This window comes from Narcine bancroftii, chromosome 14 (genome assembly GCF_036971445.1).
Source record: "Narcine bancroftii isolate sNarBan1 chromosome 14, sNarBan1.hap1, whole genome shotgun sequence".
Classification (NCBI taxonomy): domain Eukaryota; kingdom Metazoa; phylum Chordata; class Chondrichthyes; order Torpediniformes; family Narcinidae; genus Narcine; species Narcine bancroftii.
The window spans coordinates 9,382,952-9,401,689 of NC_091482.1; the positions used below are offsets into that span (position 1 = coordinate 9,382,952).

General features: G+C 42.3%; 1 protein-coding gene and 1 long non-coding RNA gene across 5 annotated transcripts in view; one reads left to right on the plus strand and one right to left on the minus strand.

The window, feature by feature from the left end:
• cluha (clustered mitochondria (cluA/CLU1) homolog a) overlaps positions 1 to 18,738 on the minus strand; it is a 95,399-nt gene that overhangs the window by 55,098 nt on the left and 21,563 nt on the right. For 3 of the 4 annotated variants that reach the window (XM_069910257.1, XM_069910258.1, XM_069910259.1), the window contains one exon: positions 10,674 to 10,861. In XM_069910257.1, the coding sequence (XP_069766358.1) occupies positions 10,674 to 10,861 (188 nt within the window). Of the gene's footprint in view, positions 1 to 4,212; positions 4,321 to 10,673; positions 10,862 to 18,738 lie in introns of those variants that run through there. The other variant, XM_069910262.1, reaches the window with a different exon arrangement.
• Positions 71 to 4,350, plus strand: LOC138749196 (uncharacterized). Its single transcript, XR_011348472.1, has 3 exons — positions 71 to 222; positions 1,149 to 1,329; positions 4,256 to 4,350. It is a non-coding gene; the product is annotated as an uncharacterized lncRNA (long non-coding RNA).

The following is an 18,738-nucleotide window of genomic DNA, read 5'->3' on the forward strand; positions in this document are numbered from 1 at the left end:
TAAAGAATTTCATGTATGTTACATTCCAAATGTAGTATTATGTGACAATAATGGAACCTTTACCATTCCTCATCTACCCTATTAAAGCCCTTCAGCATCTTGGAGGATCCCTGGTGATGTTAATTTGTGATGAAATTACTCATTTTATTATCCTGGCTTTTGACAACAAATTAGACATTTTTTTTCCTATAAACAGCCGCAGTTTTCAAAGATCACACACAGGTAACCGGCTTTAATTCCTACAAGGGTGCTCAAATTAAGCTTAAAAACTATTCTTCTCTCTCCATATTTTGTAACTTCTTTGGCTATTTCACTTCCTAACCCCCCCCCCCCCCCCCCAGCCATTGATCATTTTAAAACACTGGCAATCAAATTAAGGCAATTGGGAACCCTGCCCTGTGAACTATGTGCCAACCACAACTTCAGATCATTTATAAATGGGATTTTGATTCTCACTCTGACTTGTGACTTCTCTCCCCCAATGAAGTTTAGCTCCAGGTGCTTCCTACCTGATATTTTGAATGAGATGTGTAACACCCTTTTAACCTCAGTACTGAGATTGGACAACTTTACCACAGCTCCCAATGAAGAGGCCTGGTGCTGGTGATTCCTGGGAATTGGGGAGGCAGAAGATTGTGGGCCTGATGCTTCAGATGGAACCCATAACTCAAACGTTGAGCAACCCCCTCTCCCCTTTCTACCACCAGTTCTTTACCCCACCTTTTCACTTAAGCCAGTGGTTCTCAAACTTTTTCTTTCCATTCATATTCTACTTTAAGTAATCCCTAGGCCATCGGTGCTCTGTGACTAGTAAGGGATCGCTTAAGGTGGGATGTGAGTGGGAAGGGAAGGTTGATAATCACTGCTCTAGTCCCAATTGTTACTGAAGTATTTTTTGCTTGAGAAAAATTGTCATTCCCATTTGCTTTGGACTTAACAAATCAATCAGGTACGACTAAAACGGTGGTTTTCAAACTTTTTCCACCCACATACCACCTGTTTGACATTTGAATACTCCCCTCCCTCCCTCCCCATGACCTCCCTTCTCCCACAAACCCCAACTCTACTGCCTCTTTTCTCTTTATTTTCCTTACTTTAATTATTGTTCCTTTTGGTTCTCCAAGTTGATATTTAATCATCTCCTACAGTTTGCCCTAATCACAGACCTTCCGTCCACTCCACCCTCCACTCCACCCACTCCACCCTCCACATGTCAACGACAGATCTCTCAGGGCGAGAGGAGAAAGGGAAACAGACCCGCCAAGCAGTTGAAAGAGATGCAAAAGCAGCTAAAGTCTTTGATCACACATTGTCCCCGTCAATCAAAAGGTGAATGCAAAGAAAATAGTGAAGTCTACAGGTATACGACTGTATGGAGCTTTTGCTGTCAATTAGAAACATTTTGAGACATGATCCATTAATGGCCATCCACGCTGACTTGATACTAGACAGGACAAACGTGCTGTACAGTCAATGAGAAAGTCACCGTCGTAGTATATTAAATGAGAATGTAGGAAACATTTCCTACATAATTACAAGAGGATCATTTTTAATTTAAATGTTGAAATTATATTTTTAAATTTAAACATATAACACAGTAACAGGCCCTTTCGGCCCACAAGCCCATGCTACCCAAATACACCCAATTAGCCTACAGAGCTCAGTATGTTTTGAATGGTAGGAGGAAACCCACACAAGACACAGGGAGAAGGCACAAACTCCTTGCAGACAGCGTGGGATTCGAACCTCGGCCTCAATCACTGACACTGTAACAGCACTGCACTAACCTCTATGCTAACCATCCCACTCCTACAGAATAATGTGGGAATTATTTGCATATCCCAACAAATAATTTGCAGGAATTATTTAGATACAGAAAACTTCCACAAATAGCAGTGATAATGACCAGGTAATTCTTTTAAGAGATGCTTAGGCAACCAAATGTGATGCCCTGCTGTTCTTCAGATCAGGGGCATGAAATCTTTTGCATGATCTCAGACAGGCAGGATCCCACTTTAATGGCACATCTCAAAGAAAGGTGCCACGACAATGCAGCAGCCCCTCACCAGTGCACAGAGGGGGTCAGCCCCCTCACCGGTGCACAGAGGGGGTCAGCCCCCTCACCAGTGCACAGAGGGGGTCAGCCCCCTCACCAGTGCACAGAGGGGGTCAGCCCCCTCACCAGTGCACAGAGGGGGTCAGCCCCCTCACCAGTGCACAGAGGGGGTCAGCCCCCTCACCAGTGCACAGAGGGGGTCAGCCCCCTCACCAGTGCACAGAGGGGGTCAGCCCCCTCACCAGTGCACAGAGGGGGTCAGCCCCCTCACCAGTGCACAGAGGGGGTCAGCCCCCTCACCAGTGCACAGAGGGGGTCAGCCCCCTCACCAGTGCACAGAGGGGGTCAGCCCCCTCACCAGTGCACAGAGGGGGTCAGCCCCCTCACCAGTGCACAGAGGGGTCAGCCCCCCTCACCAGTGCACAGGGGGGGTCAGCCCCCCTCACCAGTGCACAGGGGGGGTCAGCCCCCCTCACCAGTGTAAAGTTTTGAGCCTGCAGCCAACAGCCGTGGGCAGTAGGTGGAGCTCGGCTCGTTGACTCCAAAGGAATGAAATTTGGAATGATTTAAACCAAGGTGACATTGAAGGATCCCAGAGGAGAAACACTGCTGCAGTACAGCTGTTCCTCAAATGAAACCCTGCAGTTTTGTTCCTACACTCTTCTCCATTCACTTCCCCCACCAAACCTGCTACCTGTTCCTCACCGTAACGTCTAGCTGAGAAACCTTGGGAGCCAGAACAACCACGACTTCCACACTGTTCCCTCTGACCTGTGCATGTGCACACTCATTTTTGCAACCAGCACACAAAGGAAATTAATGTGCGCCTAACAGGTTAGCTACCTAAAATAATGTAGCATAGAATAAAATCTTAACGAAATACACTATTTTGTAGAATGCAATCATACATGTGTTATCTTAAAACAAGCCAATACAGTTTTATTAGCCATGAAAGATCGGCTGTGCCAAATGATCTTGAAACAATTTCAAGTTTACAGATGCACAACTTTTCAGTGTGCACCATACTTTGGTCACAGGGAAAAAAAAATTTCACAACATAAGATTTCTGCACGTATTAATTCCTAAAAATTAGAGAGAACATTGGTTCTAAACCATTTTTAATTATTCTGTGAGCCACAATAATGCCAGCTATTCTTCCCTGCCATTCCAGAGGTGGAAGAAGCCAGAAAATAAATCACATTGGTTCAGTCAACTTGCTTATCTCAATAAATTCAACGCTGCAAGAGTTAACCTTCAAGGCTGCAAATGCTGAGTCCGTTCCTAACATTTGTTGTAGACTTCATCACAAGTGCAGTTAGGAATCTTCCATGAAGTCTCACTTATGTATGTGCTTGCTTACTGCACATGTGGGTTTAAATCTGGGTTTAACCTCAGATTTAAATTTGGGTTTAAATCTGCTGTTACTGCGCCAGTGACCGCCAGCACTGTCTGTTAGGAGTTTGTTTGATCTCCCTGTGACCTGTGCTCCAGTTTGCTCCCACCCTCCAAAACATGCCAGGTTGTAGGTTAATTGGGTGATACAAGTTCCAATGACCAGAATCAGCTTGCATGTTGTAAATAAAACTTAAAATATAAAATTTTAATTAAAAAAATCAACGTGGCTCAAGCCCTGTCCAGGTCAACCCTTGCAAGACTTTGCCATATCCCTATATATGTTGGTGAATGCTTATTGTAAACTGCAGTAATGATAACAATCTTTATCATTATTAGTACACAATCCTTTATCCGGAAACCTTGGGGGACAGTGTGTTCCAAATTTCGGATCTTTCCGGATTTCAGAACAAAGGCCAGTTGCCCCAGATTTAAGCCCACCCGAATTGTGGTGCTGTATCCACCCCCTTCCAGTTGCGCTGGCGTCTCTCTCCCCCCTGCCCACCCGAGTCACGCTGCCGTTTCTCTCCCCGCCCCCTGTCCGCTCTGCCGTCTCTTCCCCCCACCCCCTCTGCCTGCCCTGCCGTCTCTCTCTCCTCCCCCCCCACCGCCCAACCTGGTCGCACTGCTGTCTTTCTCTCTCTCTCTCTCTGTCTCTGGAAAAAAATTGCTGGATTTTGGAAGTTTCCGGATTTTAGATGTCCGGATAAAGGATTGTCTACCTGTATATCATTAAGCATATTAGTAAGGCTTTATCTGTAAACCTGGAGTTGGAGGGGTTTAATTATGATGTTGTTCATCTCTCAGGCGGCTCCGTGAAGGGGAAGGAATCTGCAGATGCAGTGAAGGTTAAATGTTTTCAGAGAATGTGACTGAAAATAAAGTAAAAATTTCAAGGTTTATATATTCATCCAAGTGAAGTTTGTTCAGTGCAAGTACACTTAGTATTTTTGCCATTTTAACAGTTTACTCTAATTTCAAGTGTATTAGTTCAGACATTGCATGTATGAGTCTCAAGCAAATGGACAACCTGCTTATCTAGCATCTACCAATCCCCATCGGTACCGACCGGATACTAGGGGTTTTAATGTATAAGGTTGAGTGATCTCAGGCTTGGCTGCAGTCGTATTACAATAATCTCTGACAACAAAGAAGCTTACATATGATTTAAAGAAAATCTCGGCTACAAAGACATCTGCAGTCAAACCAAGATTCAACATCAAGGCTCGTGCATAATATTAACAATGCTTAAGGTTTCCATAATTTGACAGGAAATGGATAAAACAGCAAGTAAAGATTCCCATTCACTGGCACAAGTCCCACCGTTAATTTGATGCTGTCTTGGAACTTCGAGGAAAGTTAAAATTCCACTTTTTACACCTTGGTGTCAAAAAGTGATTTTCTATCCTTTACTTCACTGGATCAGACCCATGCCTTTGCCGATATCATTAAATTATTTCAAGAGTAATGTGATTATTTTCTCAGTCTCTTTGGAAATTTGGGTTTAAATCTGGTGCTATCTGTATGGAGTTTGTATGTCCTCTCCCTGCCTGCATAGGTTTTCCCCAAGTGCTCTGGTTTCCACCACCCCCCCCTTCAAAAACGTACGGGGGTAGAAGGTAATTAGGCGGCATGGGCTCGTGGGCCTGTTACCATGCTACATGTCTAAATTTTTTTAAAATTAAGCACAGACTAAATAAAATTCCAATAATCAAGTGCTGAAAATACACTCTTGCATCATTAGAAGGTTCATCCATTATGACTGCCCTGATGACAGTCTGCAAGTGGTGAAGGCCAAGATATGCACCTGCTACATCCCCACGATGGCGTAATTTAAATTTTAAGTGTAGTTGTTGCTTTATAGGATTCTTCAATGCACTGATTATTTTGGGATCATGATGGCCAGGAGATATTTCAGGACAATACAGTAATACCAACATAATACATTGAAGTGTCAGCATAGATTCTGTGCTCAGCGCCAGATAAGAACATTTAGATCATCACTGTTGACTCAAGGGTAGATATCAATAGGTGCTTTCAAACTGCAGCACCCGGGTAGCCCCGATCGCGGCAGCGGCACTTCCGCCAGGGGTTTCCCTGTGACGCACGCATGCACACAAGTGTCGGCCATTTCTGCTTTCAAATCGCAGGAGCAGAACACCCAGGGAAGTTTTACTGGGTTCTGTGCCCCACCTCTGAGGTAGGTCAGGGACCTGCTTGGACCCTTTCAAATCATCACGAACCTTGGCCTCTACCATGCAAATGGCCCGGTTAACCCCATTTTACATGGCAGTTTGAAAGGGCCTAATGACAGGCAGAGAATGGGTGCCAACCTTCAAACTGATGACAGTCAAGCGGATTGATACATGGTCTATGAACAGTGGCCATTCTCGAAGGAAGCAATAGTGAAATATATACAATAAACTCCTGATCAATAAACAAATTGAAAGCTGGAAGAGGCATTGAGTGGAGGAGTTTAAAAATGGAAAATTATCCCCTGGTTTACAATCCTGTTACTTACAAGATTTGCGCTGCAGGGTTTAATAAATAAATGCTGTCAATTTCAAACCTAGATGTTCTGGTCTGAGGTGAAACAGCTAATTAATGTACTAACTGACTGAAGTACACATCCCAATACTCTTAATTGCAAAGATGACAGAGTTAAGAATATTAAGCTTCTTTAAAATCTACACTCTTGGTGCAATTTAATATCCTGAACAATGTGTTCGGTTTACACAACAGAGTACTAACCTTTATTCTCCACTCACACTCATTGACCCCAGACTCATCAACTGCAAAACATGAAGGGTCATAAGCATTTGTTTAGAAAATTCTAGATCACTAACTGTGCTCGAGTTAGTTCAAAAGTGATTTTTGTCAGATTTGTTTCACATGAAGTATAGGGTCACAATACCAGTAATGACTGCACGTCAACAATTACCCTCAGCAAGTTGCAGCAGTGGAATTGTACTGGCTTTCTGCCTGTGTCTTCCGGATGGAGGTGGTCACAGGTTTGGGAGTGCAATCGAAGAAAACCAAGCAAATTGCTGCTAGGCATCTTGTGGATGGTACTGTGTGGCAGAGGTAGACTACAGTTGAAGTGCTGGATAGGGTGCCATCAAGCACACTGCCTTGCTCTGAACTGCATCAAGCTTCTTCTTTCTTTGGCTTGGCTTCGCGGACGAAGATTTATGGAGGGGTAATGTCCACGTCTGCTGCAGGCTCGTTGGTGACTGACAAGTCCGATGTGGGACAGGCAGGCACAGTTGCAAGGGAAAATTGGTGGGTTGGGGTTGGGTGCTGGGTTTTTCCTCCTTGTCTTTTGTCAGTGAGGTGGGCTCTGCGGTCTTCTTCAAAGGAGGTTGCTGCCCGCTGAACTGTGAGGCACCAAGATGCACGGTTTGAGGCGAGATCAGCCCACTGGCGGTGGTCAATATGGCAGGCACCAAGAGATTTCTTTAAGCAGTCCTTGTACCTCTTCTTTGGTGCACCTCTGTCTCGTTGGCCAGTGGAGAGCTCGCCATAGAACACGATCTTGGGAAGGCGATGGTCCTCCATTCTGGAGACGCGACCCACCCAGCGCAGTTGGGTCTTCAGCAGCATGGATTCGATGCTTGCGGACTCTGCCAGCTCGAGTACTTCGATGTGGGTGATGAAGTCATTCCAATGAATGTTGAGGATGGAGCGGAGACAGCGCTGATGGAAGCGTTCTAGGAGCCGTAGGTGATCCCGGTAGAGGACCCATGATTCAGAGCCGAACAGGAGCGTGGGTATGAGTTATTGAAACTGTCCTCCATCAATTCATCAGTATTCAACCTACCCACTTCCATAGCTTTAAAGAACACCAAAACTAACTTGACAGCATGTTAACCTAATTTAGTGATCTATTTCACTGAAGTGAGCAACATGGTTAAGCTAAGACTGCTCAGGCATTAAGAGTGTTGGCATTTACACTCTGGGCATTCAATCCCTTTCCTTAGTCCCAGGGAACTGCTTCTAAAATAAAGTCTTGGCTGAGAGGGGGTCATTTCAACATCGATCACAAAACAATGTCATCTTGTATTTGGTTATAAGGAAATGTCATTAACTACCAAGTCAATAGGGTGACAAGAATATTAATAAGCATGCAAAGTATGGTAACTGGGGAAACGCAAGAGAGGACACACGCCAATTATCTATCACATCCAGTTTTTATGAAAGGTTTATTTATACATGTAAAAAATTAATCCCTTGCACATTCCATAATTGATCTCAGTCACTGATTTGGAGCAAAAATGGGCACAATGAATTGAAAGATTCCTTCTTGGGTCATAAATGTCACAGGTGCTGATGTCATATCTGCACTAGCTGCTTGAAGGTGTCTTACCCCATTCTTTTACCAGAGCCCCAAAGATGACCCCTATTTACATACGCGTCTAATTCTTTTGTGAAGGTGTGTGTGGTGTTCACTTTCATCAGCGCACTCCAGATCACCAAAATCTGCTCCATAAAACACGCCCCCTGCCCCCATGTTTCTTTGCCTACTTACAGTAAAATCCCTGTTGTCTGGAATCCAAACAACTGGCAATCTCAAGCTACCAGCAAAAAAAACTCCTGAGGGAAAAAAAGGTAAAAAAAAAATATACAAAAAAGTTTAAAACTGGCACTCCCTAGCGGATAGTTCCTCAATCACACAACCTCAAGCAACTGGCACATGTACTTATCCGGCATCCACAAATCCCAATAGGTGCTGGATACTGGAGGTTTTATATTTCCATCCTCTGGTGACTTACCCTTCAGCTCGTGAGAATGGTTTCTTCCCTAGCTAACAAATTACCTCCAGTTTCTGAAATTCCTTGACTCACACAAAAGAGAATAGGAAAATAACACAGAGGGAATAGGACTGATGGATTTGCACTGAGATTGCAAAGACTTGATAGATTGTATGACCTTGTTCTATCATAATAAAATATGAAAATGGGGCAGAGCGCTAACAGTGATCAGATGACTAAATTTGACTGGCTGTCCAGTCAAATCATTCTCCCATTTTAAAATATACAAACTCAGCCCCACACAAACATACGAGAACACTTATTGTGATACCTCAGTCTCTCATCAGTTGTGGCGTGTTTGGCAGCACTGACCGACCCAGTAATCACAGCAATGAAAACTCAAGTTCAAATTTCAAACCTCACGACAGAAGTTTGGTCATCAAAATCTCAAAAAGAAATCACCTCTGACCAACCTTTTTAAAATTCCATTTTCCAGAAGAAATCTGATAAGGAATGTAATCAGGGTAAAATATTAGAATGGATTGAAGAAAAAGGACAAAACAAACCATAGGAATAAAGGTCATTTTGAGGATGGCACCATGTACCTAACAGAGGGCTGAAAAAAAAATCAGTGTTCAGCCCACAATTTAGTCAATGGCTTGGACAAGGAGTCTTAACGTAACCATATAACCACTTACGGAGCGGAAACAGGCCATGTTGGGCTTTTGAGTCCGCACCGGTTCACTGATTTTGTGCACCCGGGAGATCTTCATTCAATAACGATGGGCGAATTCAATGCAGGTGGAATCAGATAATAGCAAAACGATGAGCAAACAGATTGGCTGCTGTATACCATAGACCCTGCCTTTGACTGGTGGCTTATTCCATGTCTGCACACCATCATGATGGGGTCACGAAGCGAGGAAAACACTTGAACAAGGCTTGGAAAGAATGTATGTACATTTGCAAAGTATAATGAGGAAATCATGTGAGAGGTACAACTGATGTAGACTAGTTCGGTGGCTGGGCCAGGTACTGGCAGATGGGCTGTACTGTGGAGAAGGTTAAATTACCCACTTTGACAGAAAAAGGTTCAAAACCTGACAGCCAAGATCATTTTGAAATTCTGCCGGACTTGGACGTCTTTATGAAGTACACGAGAAAGGCAATTAAAGAGGAAGGAAATCTAAAGGCGACGAGGCAGGTAAGGAAAACCTAGTTGGCAAGAATAAGCTTTAGTTGAGGGCGGGGGGGGGGGGGGGGGGCTCCTCTCATTCCTCTCAAGGGGGGGGCTCTCCTCTCATTTCTTCCAGCAGAATCACAGAAAGTTACAGCATTGGTCATGGTTAACTCAGCCAGAGTCTCATCTATTGGACCCAGAAATAGATTCGCTGTGTGAAGATTTCCCTCATTTCACTTTTAATTCTTTTGCCAATCACCTTCATTCTAATATATTTTAAAAATTGGCTGTGCATTCCCCAAGTCCCAGAGTGTACAGTACCTGCCATATTTCCAGTGGTGTGGTTTGCGAGAGCACTCCGATGGTTAAGCCACAGCCAGCCAACTGACTCCGTGCTCAAATTCTCTTCCAAAACCTTCCTTCTCATCTTCCTTAAAAATCCACCATTCACCACCTTCCCGTAACACTCTCAGGTTTCCCTTCACAGTCTGTCACCTCCTCTTCTCAAAATTCACTGTGACATTTCAGTCTTAACATTGATTCACTTAGATTATTGAGCTCATGGAAGAAACTCAAATACTAGATCCCTGCATATAGAACAAGAAAGTTCCTTTCTGGTGGTGAATTTGACAATAACTCAGCAATTTTTATACTATGGAGAAAAGGTTTGGTATTCATTTCTCAAGTGTCTTGTTCATTTCCAGTTTCCAGACAGGCAATGTTACTCCCTCCCACCCTATGAAGGTTGGAAATGGAGGAAGAAAACAATGCTAAAAATGCCATTAATACACAAAAATAAAGAATACCATATATACTCATGTAATTGTTGATCCCGTGTAATAGTCAACCCTCCCCTTTTTTTGGCACCCCCTCAAAATGGGCACTTTTGTATGACCCATGTGAAGGCTAATTCCCCCCCCCCTTACTTTTGGGCCCAACTGCCCTCCATCCAAACTGCGAATGCCTCAACAGTGGACACTCGCCCTGGCCACCCGCCCATCCGAACTCCCGACACCCAAATGACTTGATGCCTTGAACGACGCTGGTACTTACCGCAGTCAAAAGTTTGAACTGTGTAAAAGTTCACACCCCACCTCCCTTTTTGGCCCATAAAAATGATCCAAAAATATTTGACAATTGTATGAGTATATTTCAATGCAATCATTCAAGTCCAAATTTCAACTCTCCTCCCCACCTAATTTGATGCATTTTTCAACTAAATTATTTAAAATGCTTGTGAATGGCAATTGCTTTCCTTAAAAACAGCTGAATCTTGAACTGCTACCACACTCACCTGCAGATCAAATGGCTCTATTGCTGGGGCATAAATCTTGACGGTGAATCCTGTATCCTGGATGACGATGACTTCTTGCTCATTCCCATCATCCACGCGAGTCTCATCTCCCTTCTCACTATGGTTTTCTGCTTCTGAATGTCTGTGTCCACTGTCTCCATTCACTAATGGCATGCCTGAAGAATGGGCTACAAACAACAACAAAATCAGGTGAAGAAAGAAAATGCCTTCAACACTTCTAATGACTAATATGTACTAAATATCCAACTGCATCACAATCACACTGCAACTGTAGCAGAATAGAACTTGGTCTATAATACTGTTGCGATACAGAAGGAGCCACCCTACTGTCAGGAGAATGAAATGCCAATCCATTAACAATGAAATGTAAACGAGCAAGAGAAACACTCTTCACCAAATAAGTTTATGTATTCTTGTGAATTGGAAGCAGTAATTCTTTTTTTTTTTTTTTTTCACACCATAAATCACATTAGCCATGATATACACTATTTCTTTTCACACATATACAGTGACTTTTTCTCCCCCTCCCCCCTTTCCTCCCAAACCACCCCCCCACCCCCCCCTCTCATCCATTTTAGGTATACAATCTAGGTTGCATTAAGCCAGTCAGACAATGTTGTCATTCAACAAAATTACACCAGAAATTCTACTGAGTCCATTCTTTTCTTTCCTTCTCCTTCCATCAACTTAGGTAATGTTTGTCCCCGGTAGGTTTTCGCTATTGTATTTAATGTAAGGCTCCTATACTTGTTCGAATATTTCAATGTTATTTCTTAACCAATATGTTATTTTTTCTAATGGAATACATTTATTCATTTAAATTTGGTAGTTTCTTCCTTTTAATTTGGTTATGTATTCCATTAATATTTAAAGACATATAGTTCAGCGTAGCCCTTTTATATTTTGTTTATCTTCTCTTTCCGTTTTTCCATCATTACCTTTCCTCCTTTTCCATTTCTGTTTTCTTATTTTCAACTCTTTATAAGACAACATTCCTACAACATCTAACATTTTCCTTATTCTCCTATTTCTATCTTATTTATCCCCAATCTCCCCTTCACCTCCTGAGTTGTCCTTTATCCCTTGTCGGACAACCACATCTCCCCTCTCCATTTGGATTTGCGAATCCACTCGCAAGCGTCAACTGATTTTGCAGTGACCGCTATTTCCCCCCACCCCGCCTCCCCCAGAAAAGATTTCACTTTTCATATGTCACAAAGGTCCCTCTTTTAATTCCCTCCTTATTCTCTCTATTCCATTACCTTCCCTTATTAATTCTTGTCTATACTATCCATATTTTCCTCTAAGTACAGATACATTCATGTATGCTCATTGTCTCTATTCACTCTTATACCTCTTTACCTGCATACATATCAATCGTGATCATTTTTACTCTCATTACCCGTCTTCATCCCTCAGTCTATTTTTGTCTTTACCCACATACATATCAGTCGTGATCATTTTAACTCTCATTACCCGTCTTCCTCCCTCAGTCTATTTTTGTAATTGTTCTGCAAATTTTCGTGCTTCTTCTGGATCCGCGAATAGTCTGTTTTGTTGTCCTGGAATAAATATTTTCAATACCGCTGGATGCTTTAGTATAAATTTATACCCTTTCTTCCATAAAATCGCCTTTGCTGTATTGAACTCTTTTCTCTTCTTTAGGAGTTCAAAACTTATATCTGGATAAATGAAGATTTTTTGCCCTTTATACTCCAGTGGTTTGTTGCCCTCTCTTACTTTTTCCATTGTCTTCTCCAGTACCTTTTCTCTTGTAGTATATCTTAGGAATTTTACTACAATAGATCTTGGTTTTTGTTGTGGTTGTGGTTTAGAGGCCAATACTCTATGTGCCCTTTCTATTTCCATTTCATGCTGTAGTTCTGGACATCCTAGGGTCTTAGGGATCCACTCTTTTATAAACTCCCTCATATTCTTGCCTTCTTCATCTTCCTTAAGGCCCACTATCTTTATGTTATTTCTTCTGTTATGGTTTTCCCTTGTATCTATTTTTTGAGCTAGTAGTTCTTGTGTCTCTTTAGTTTTTTTATTAGATTTCTCCAATTTCTTTTTTAAGTCTTCTACCTCCATTTCTGCTGCTACTGCCCGCTCTTCCATCTTGTCCATTTTTTTTCCCATTTCTGTTAAGGTCATCTCCATTTTAATTATTTTCTCCTCTGTGTTGTTTATTCTTTTTCTTAAATCCTTAAATTCCTGTGTTTGCCATTCTTTAAATGATTCCATGTATCCTCTAATAAGAGCAAGTATATCCTTTACCTTGCCTCTCTTTTCTTCTTCTATTTCACCATACTCTTCCTCTTCTTCTTCCTCTGGGTTGAAGCAGTAATTCTTGAAGCCAACTCCACCATTCAACATGAAAATACCAAATTATTTCATCTCGGCTTCACCTTCCTGCACGATTCTCATGTCCCTGAGATCCTGCCCACAACTCTGAATTTATAACTCTTTGGTAGAGAATTCCAAAGATTGCCAGAAGAAGGAGATTGCAAAATAGACGGCAGATTATTCTGAGACAATAATCCATAGATTCGCTCAGCATCTTACCTGTCAAGCCCCTTCAAATTTTATACGTTTTAGAACAATCACTTCTCGTTCTTCTAAAGTCTATGGAAGGTCACCTTTATCTGCTTCATTGGCCAACTTTCCCTGCTCAGTTACTGCAGTGAGATAGAGTGACACAGTGTGGAAACAGGCACTTTGGCCCAACTTGCCCACAACGACCAAAATGTCCCACCCACACCAGTCCCACTTGCCTGCATATGCCCCATATCCCTCTAAACCAGTGGTTCTCAACCTTTTTCTTTCCACTCACATACCACTTTAAGTATTCCCATCGGTTCTCTGTGATTAGTGAAGGCTTGCTTAAGGTGGTATGTGGGTAGAAAGAAAAAGGTTGAAAACCACTGTTTTAATCGTACCTCATTGACTCATTATGGGCAGGGTTTCAAAACTCCAAAGAAAATGGGCCAATGACAATTTTTCTCAAGCAAAATATTTCAGTAACAATTGGGTCTAGAGCAGTGGTTCTCAACCTTCCCTTCCCACTCACATTCCACTTTAAGCAATCCCTTACTAATCACAGAACACCGATGGCCTAGGGGTTTTTTAAGGTGGTATGTGAGTGGAATGAAAAAGAAGGACAGTATTGAAAAGGAAGCAAATGAATAAAGTGGAAAAACAAAGGACAAAAGACTCAAGTGGAACATAAACCATAGCATGAACTGTATGTGTCAAATGGACTATGTTTGTGATGTTATTCTGTGTTCGATTAAAATTTGCTGTCAGTTCAGAAACAAAGAATTTCAGAAATGCGCTCAGGATAGTGAGAGAAAGATCCAAAAACCTTGGAAGAAAAAAAAAATCAACATGTTATTGTTCAGGTTGGAATTAAAAATTTGTTCTCGGGAAACCTAGCAGTAACAACATTAATCATCTAGACCATTACCTGAGTTTCTCAGATCTCTTGCGGTGGTTTCAAACCTTAAAGGACATGAGTGAACAGTTTGTTGAAATCCAGTTGTTTTTTTTTTTAAATGGGCCACTTTCTTTCCTGGCACTAGCTTATAAATGACCAGATGCAATGAAGAGATGAGACATGAACTGTTGGATTGGCATCGAAAGAACCCCAAAGCATTATTTTGAGCAGCAGGTCACTGAGTATCTTCATTCAACCAACATTACCACAAATAGAGCAACTGGCTAACTTTTGGTTGAGTGAAACCCTGAAAGTCCGCAGACACTGTGATTGCAGTAAAAACACACCGAAATGCTGGAGGAGCTCAGCCGGTCTCGCAGCGTTCCATATTAATATAGTTCCCCCAGCATTTTGGTGTGTTTTCTCTCTGTTGATCTTTGCTGTATGAAATTCAACGGCTCTATTGGCTTAATTGTACACGATTATGGGAATATCTTAAGGATAAGATGCAAGAACATGTTTACATCCCAAGATGGGAGCTTAGTAAATTTCAGGGCTAAAGTAACAGATCTCACCAAGTTGCTTGAACATGGTCATATGAAAGTAAAAACCTTGGTATCCAGAATTCAAGCAATTGACAAAATAAATCAAGGGAAATAAATTTAAAAATTAATATAAAACAGCTAAAAAATAGATAAGTTTAAAATTGTAAGTAAATGTCCTCTGAAGTAACACATAAACCTTTGATGAAGATGGGAGCAAATTTCCATCCAGCGGAGGAGGGCCTTGTTCATGCTTTGCTCGTTACAGTGTTTGAGTCAAGTTGTGTGAAACAGCAATGGCGTCGCCCAGGATGAAGAGCTGGTTGATGCCACTTGCCTTTGGGGTGACTCTCTTAAAGTGTCTCCTTATCCCTGCTCAGTAAGAGTCACTCCAGTCGGAAGTTTTACCTATAAACTTGGGGAAGGGGGAGATTAATTATCTATAATGTTATTGTTCAGCTATCGGCTGCTGTGGAAGGGGAGGAACCTGCAGATACAGCAACAGTTAAATGTTTTCAAAGAATGTGACTGAAAATAAAGTAAAATGCCTTAAGGTTTATATATTCATGCAAGTGAAGTTTGTTCAGTGCAAGTACAATAGAGTATCTTTGTCTTTAAAAGGTTTATTCTTAATGCTGGTATATTAGTTACATTGTAAGAGTGTGTCTCAGGAAACAAAAAAAAACACTTATCCGGCATCAATCCCCAATTGGTGCTGGATACCAGGGTTTTGCAAAAGCATGCAAGTACAGAACGGATCATTAGCCCTTTTCATATCACATACATGTCGGTCAAACTGGCCAAATTAACAGGTCCGAAGCTGATAATCTGGCAGTCTGAAAGATTCCATAAGGGCAGGGCAAGTAAAAATCAACCGGGCTCTGACTCTTGCTGGGAGCGAATGCCAGAGCCCGGCCAAATTAACTAGGTAATCACTCTGTGGCTGTGTGAATGGTCTATTTGACCTAACAGGTACTGTTAGTGATGTTATGCCTGCGTGCTTGTGGAGTTATATTTTACAGTGAAGCCGGCTGCGCTCTGACAGCCCAGCAGACCGCACAGTTATATTTCACAGCGCGGCCATATAACCGTGCAGATGGCAGGGCTGTCAGAGTAGTTGGCAGGGCTGTCAGAGTGTGGCCGGCCGCGCTGTGAAATATAACTGTGCAGTTGGCAGGGCTGTCAGAGCGCCGTACATAATACATCACTTGTGACATCATCACTGGAGGTGGGGGGACCCCCCCCCCTTTAAAATGCTGGGTTCCCGATGAACCAGATAAAATCATGGGGCATGTGGAAGGTTCCCCGGGTGCAGTTTACTACCTGTTTCCTAGGATGGTTGGCAGTGTGAAAGGGTATGACAGCAAGACTTGAGATTAAATTGGTCAACAAAATGAACAAAGCCACAGCAAATGAGATAACAACCCCAGAGGGCACCTGAAGCGATTTAAGTAATTTCTGAGTTGAAAGCTAATAATTCTTGAATGTCTATTCCAATAGGTTTTCACCTACCTCTACTTCTCCTTCAGTTAACTAAAAATTGTTTGGGAAAATTTAATGAAGTATGATTAGTCTTGGAGCACATATTTTGAGAGGCAGATGATGCAAGATTCCAGAAGTAAGATTTATTTACAAGATAATTTTGCTTACGTTCTAACTGGCCAAATTACACCTTTGTGGTAATAGCATACTGTAGATTTTTTAAAATTAAATTTTATTTACAGCATGGCCAAAGACTAAACCGATGCCGCCCAATTACACCCAACCGTGTATGTTTTGGAGGGTGGGAGGAAACCGGATTACTCGAAGGAAACCTCCCAGACATGGGGAGAATGTGCAACTCCTTACAAACAGGTGACCGGCACTGTAAAATAGTATTGAGCTAACCGCTCCGTTAACTGTGAATTGCACAGATGTTTTAATTACGCTTCAGGAAACGTTCGACCTGAGATTTCACGACATCTTTTTTCATCTTGTGGCGAGGTAAGGAGAGAGAATGAATTATCTCAGACATTTGCATTCTTCTCTGGATTATTGATAAAGCAATTAATCAACATAACTTCACCCATGGTTTAGCATTTGGTTAATTGAACTTCCTATGCTTCTAGCAAAATTACATTAATTTGTTCTCTAAAACAAAATGCACATTATCATTTTGATGGCTGCAGGAAACTAAACTTTTACTTATTCACATTAATGTGTCACAGAGAGTGCAATGGTTAACAAAATACTTCAGATAAACAGGCCACCAGCTATCTAAACAGAATTTGTGGGAATACTACTGATGATAATAATGCAACTTTTGGAACCAATATTTTTTGTGCTATCTCAACTACACAATCCACAGGGTACAGTAGCTAAGACCAAAGGCCTGGAGTGATGAACAACCCCAATTCCCACCCTGACATTTTTGGGTTACCGGTAGGAGGCAGGGAAGTGGAGTAAGAGCCAAGAACAGATCAGCCATGAGCTTAGTGAATGCTAAAGCAAGCTTGAAGGGCTATATATCATCACCTCTGTTCTTCTTCTTATCGCACTCTGGTGCGCGAGACAAAACTAGACTGTTGAATTCAGTTAATTAAATACATTCCAAAAGTTGGAGTAAAAACAAAACGAGCATGGATAAATATTGACCATGAAACAACCGAACTATTGCAAAAACTCATCCAGATCATTGATACCACTTGTGGAATGAAGTCTGCTATCTGTGCCCAGCCAGGCTTGTGTATAAGTTCAGAATCATAGCCACCTGTTGGGCTATCAACAGCTTACAGAAACGGCCTTGCAGGCCACTCAGTTCAAAAGCAACCACGGTTGAGCAATGAATGCTGGCCTTGCAGTGATGGGTCACACCCTGTGAATTAATTGAAAAGAAGCAGCAGTCTCAAGAATTCTGTATCCCACTCCCGAGTCAACATGCCTCATAAACTGCCAAACTGAGGCCACCTGCAAGGTGGAGGAACAATACCTAATATTTTGTCTGGGCACCCTCCAACTAGATGACAGTAACATTGACTTCTCTGGTTTCCATTGGCCCCCTTTCCTGTCTCTCTTTCCCTATCTCCTTTCCTCTAGCTCCCCACCTCCTTCCCTCTCCATTCAGAGAGGGATTTCTGATCGAGAACCCCTTATCCGAAATGCGTAGGATCAGAAGTGTTTCGGATTTTGGAACACCATTTAAAAAATGCATTTATTCACTCAGACAAAGATACATGCAATCACATTACAATACAAATATTTACATATGCATATGCACAAATTAATTGAAGTAGACATATATTGGAAAATCTATACTCAATAAGGCACTACTTACATCCGCTACGTCCCGTTCTCCGATTGAGATTTCTGAACTCTATTATGTTCAGGTTCCTAACCTTTTAGCCGGAATTCCAAAAACCAGCATTTTTTTTCAGAAGGTGACATCTGCTCATCAAAGATGGAATTTGGCACCAAACATGACCTGATGTGACCCTCGCTCAATTCTCATGTACCCTGTTGCGTTCCGCTACTTTATAAGCATTTTCAGTTGGCCCAGGGTGGCGACTCAATGGCCGTCGTCACTACCCATAATCCCTCATGTAGCTGAAACCTCTGTACCAGCTCTAGTGCAGGGCAACCGAGAAGGGGGCCGTTCTCATGGCGCTGATACAGCAGGGGTTGTAAGAGAGAGAGAGACGGCAGCACAATTTGGGCGGGCGAGAGGGGAGATGGCAGTGCGACTCAGGCAGGTTTAAAGGGGTGGAAATCAAAATGATTCTGAAATCCAGAAGATTCCAAACAACGGCAGGTGTCCATTCCTGAAGATCCCGCAACAAAGGTCACGCACCTGTATCATTTTATGGAAACATGGAGTAAAAATGTTTTGGATTTTGGATCATTTTGGATTTCAGATATTTGGATAAGGGGTACTCAACTGGTACTTTCCAGCTTTTTTCTCTTCTGCCCTCCCACATACACTCACCTATGACCACCTTCCTGTCAGCCTGAGCTACTCTCCCTGTCCCTCTTCTCACCATTTTTTTCAGGCACCTGCCTGCTTTTTGCTCATACTTTGACAAAGGGCTCA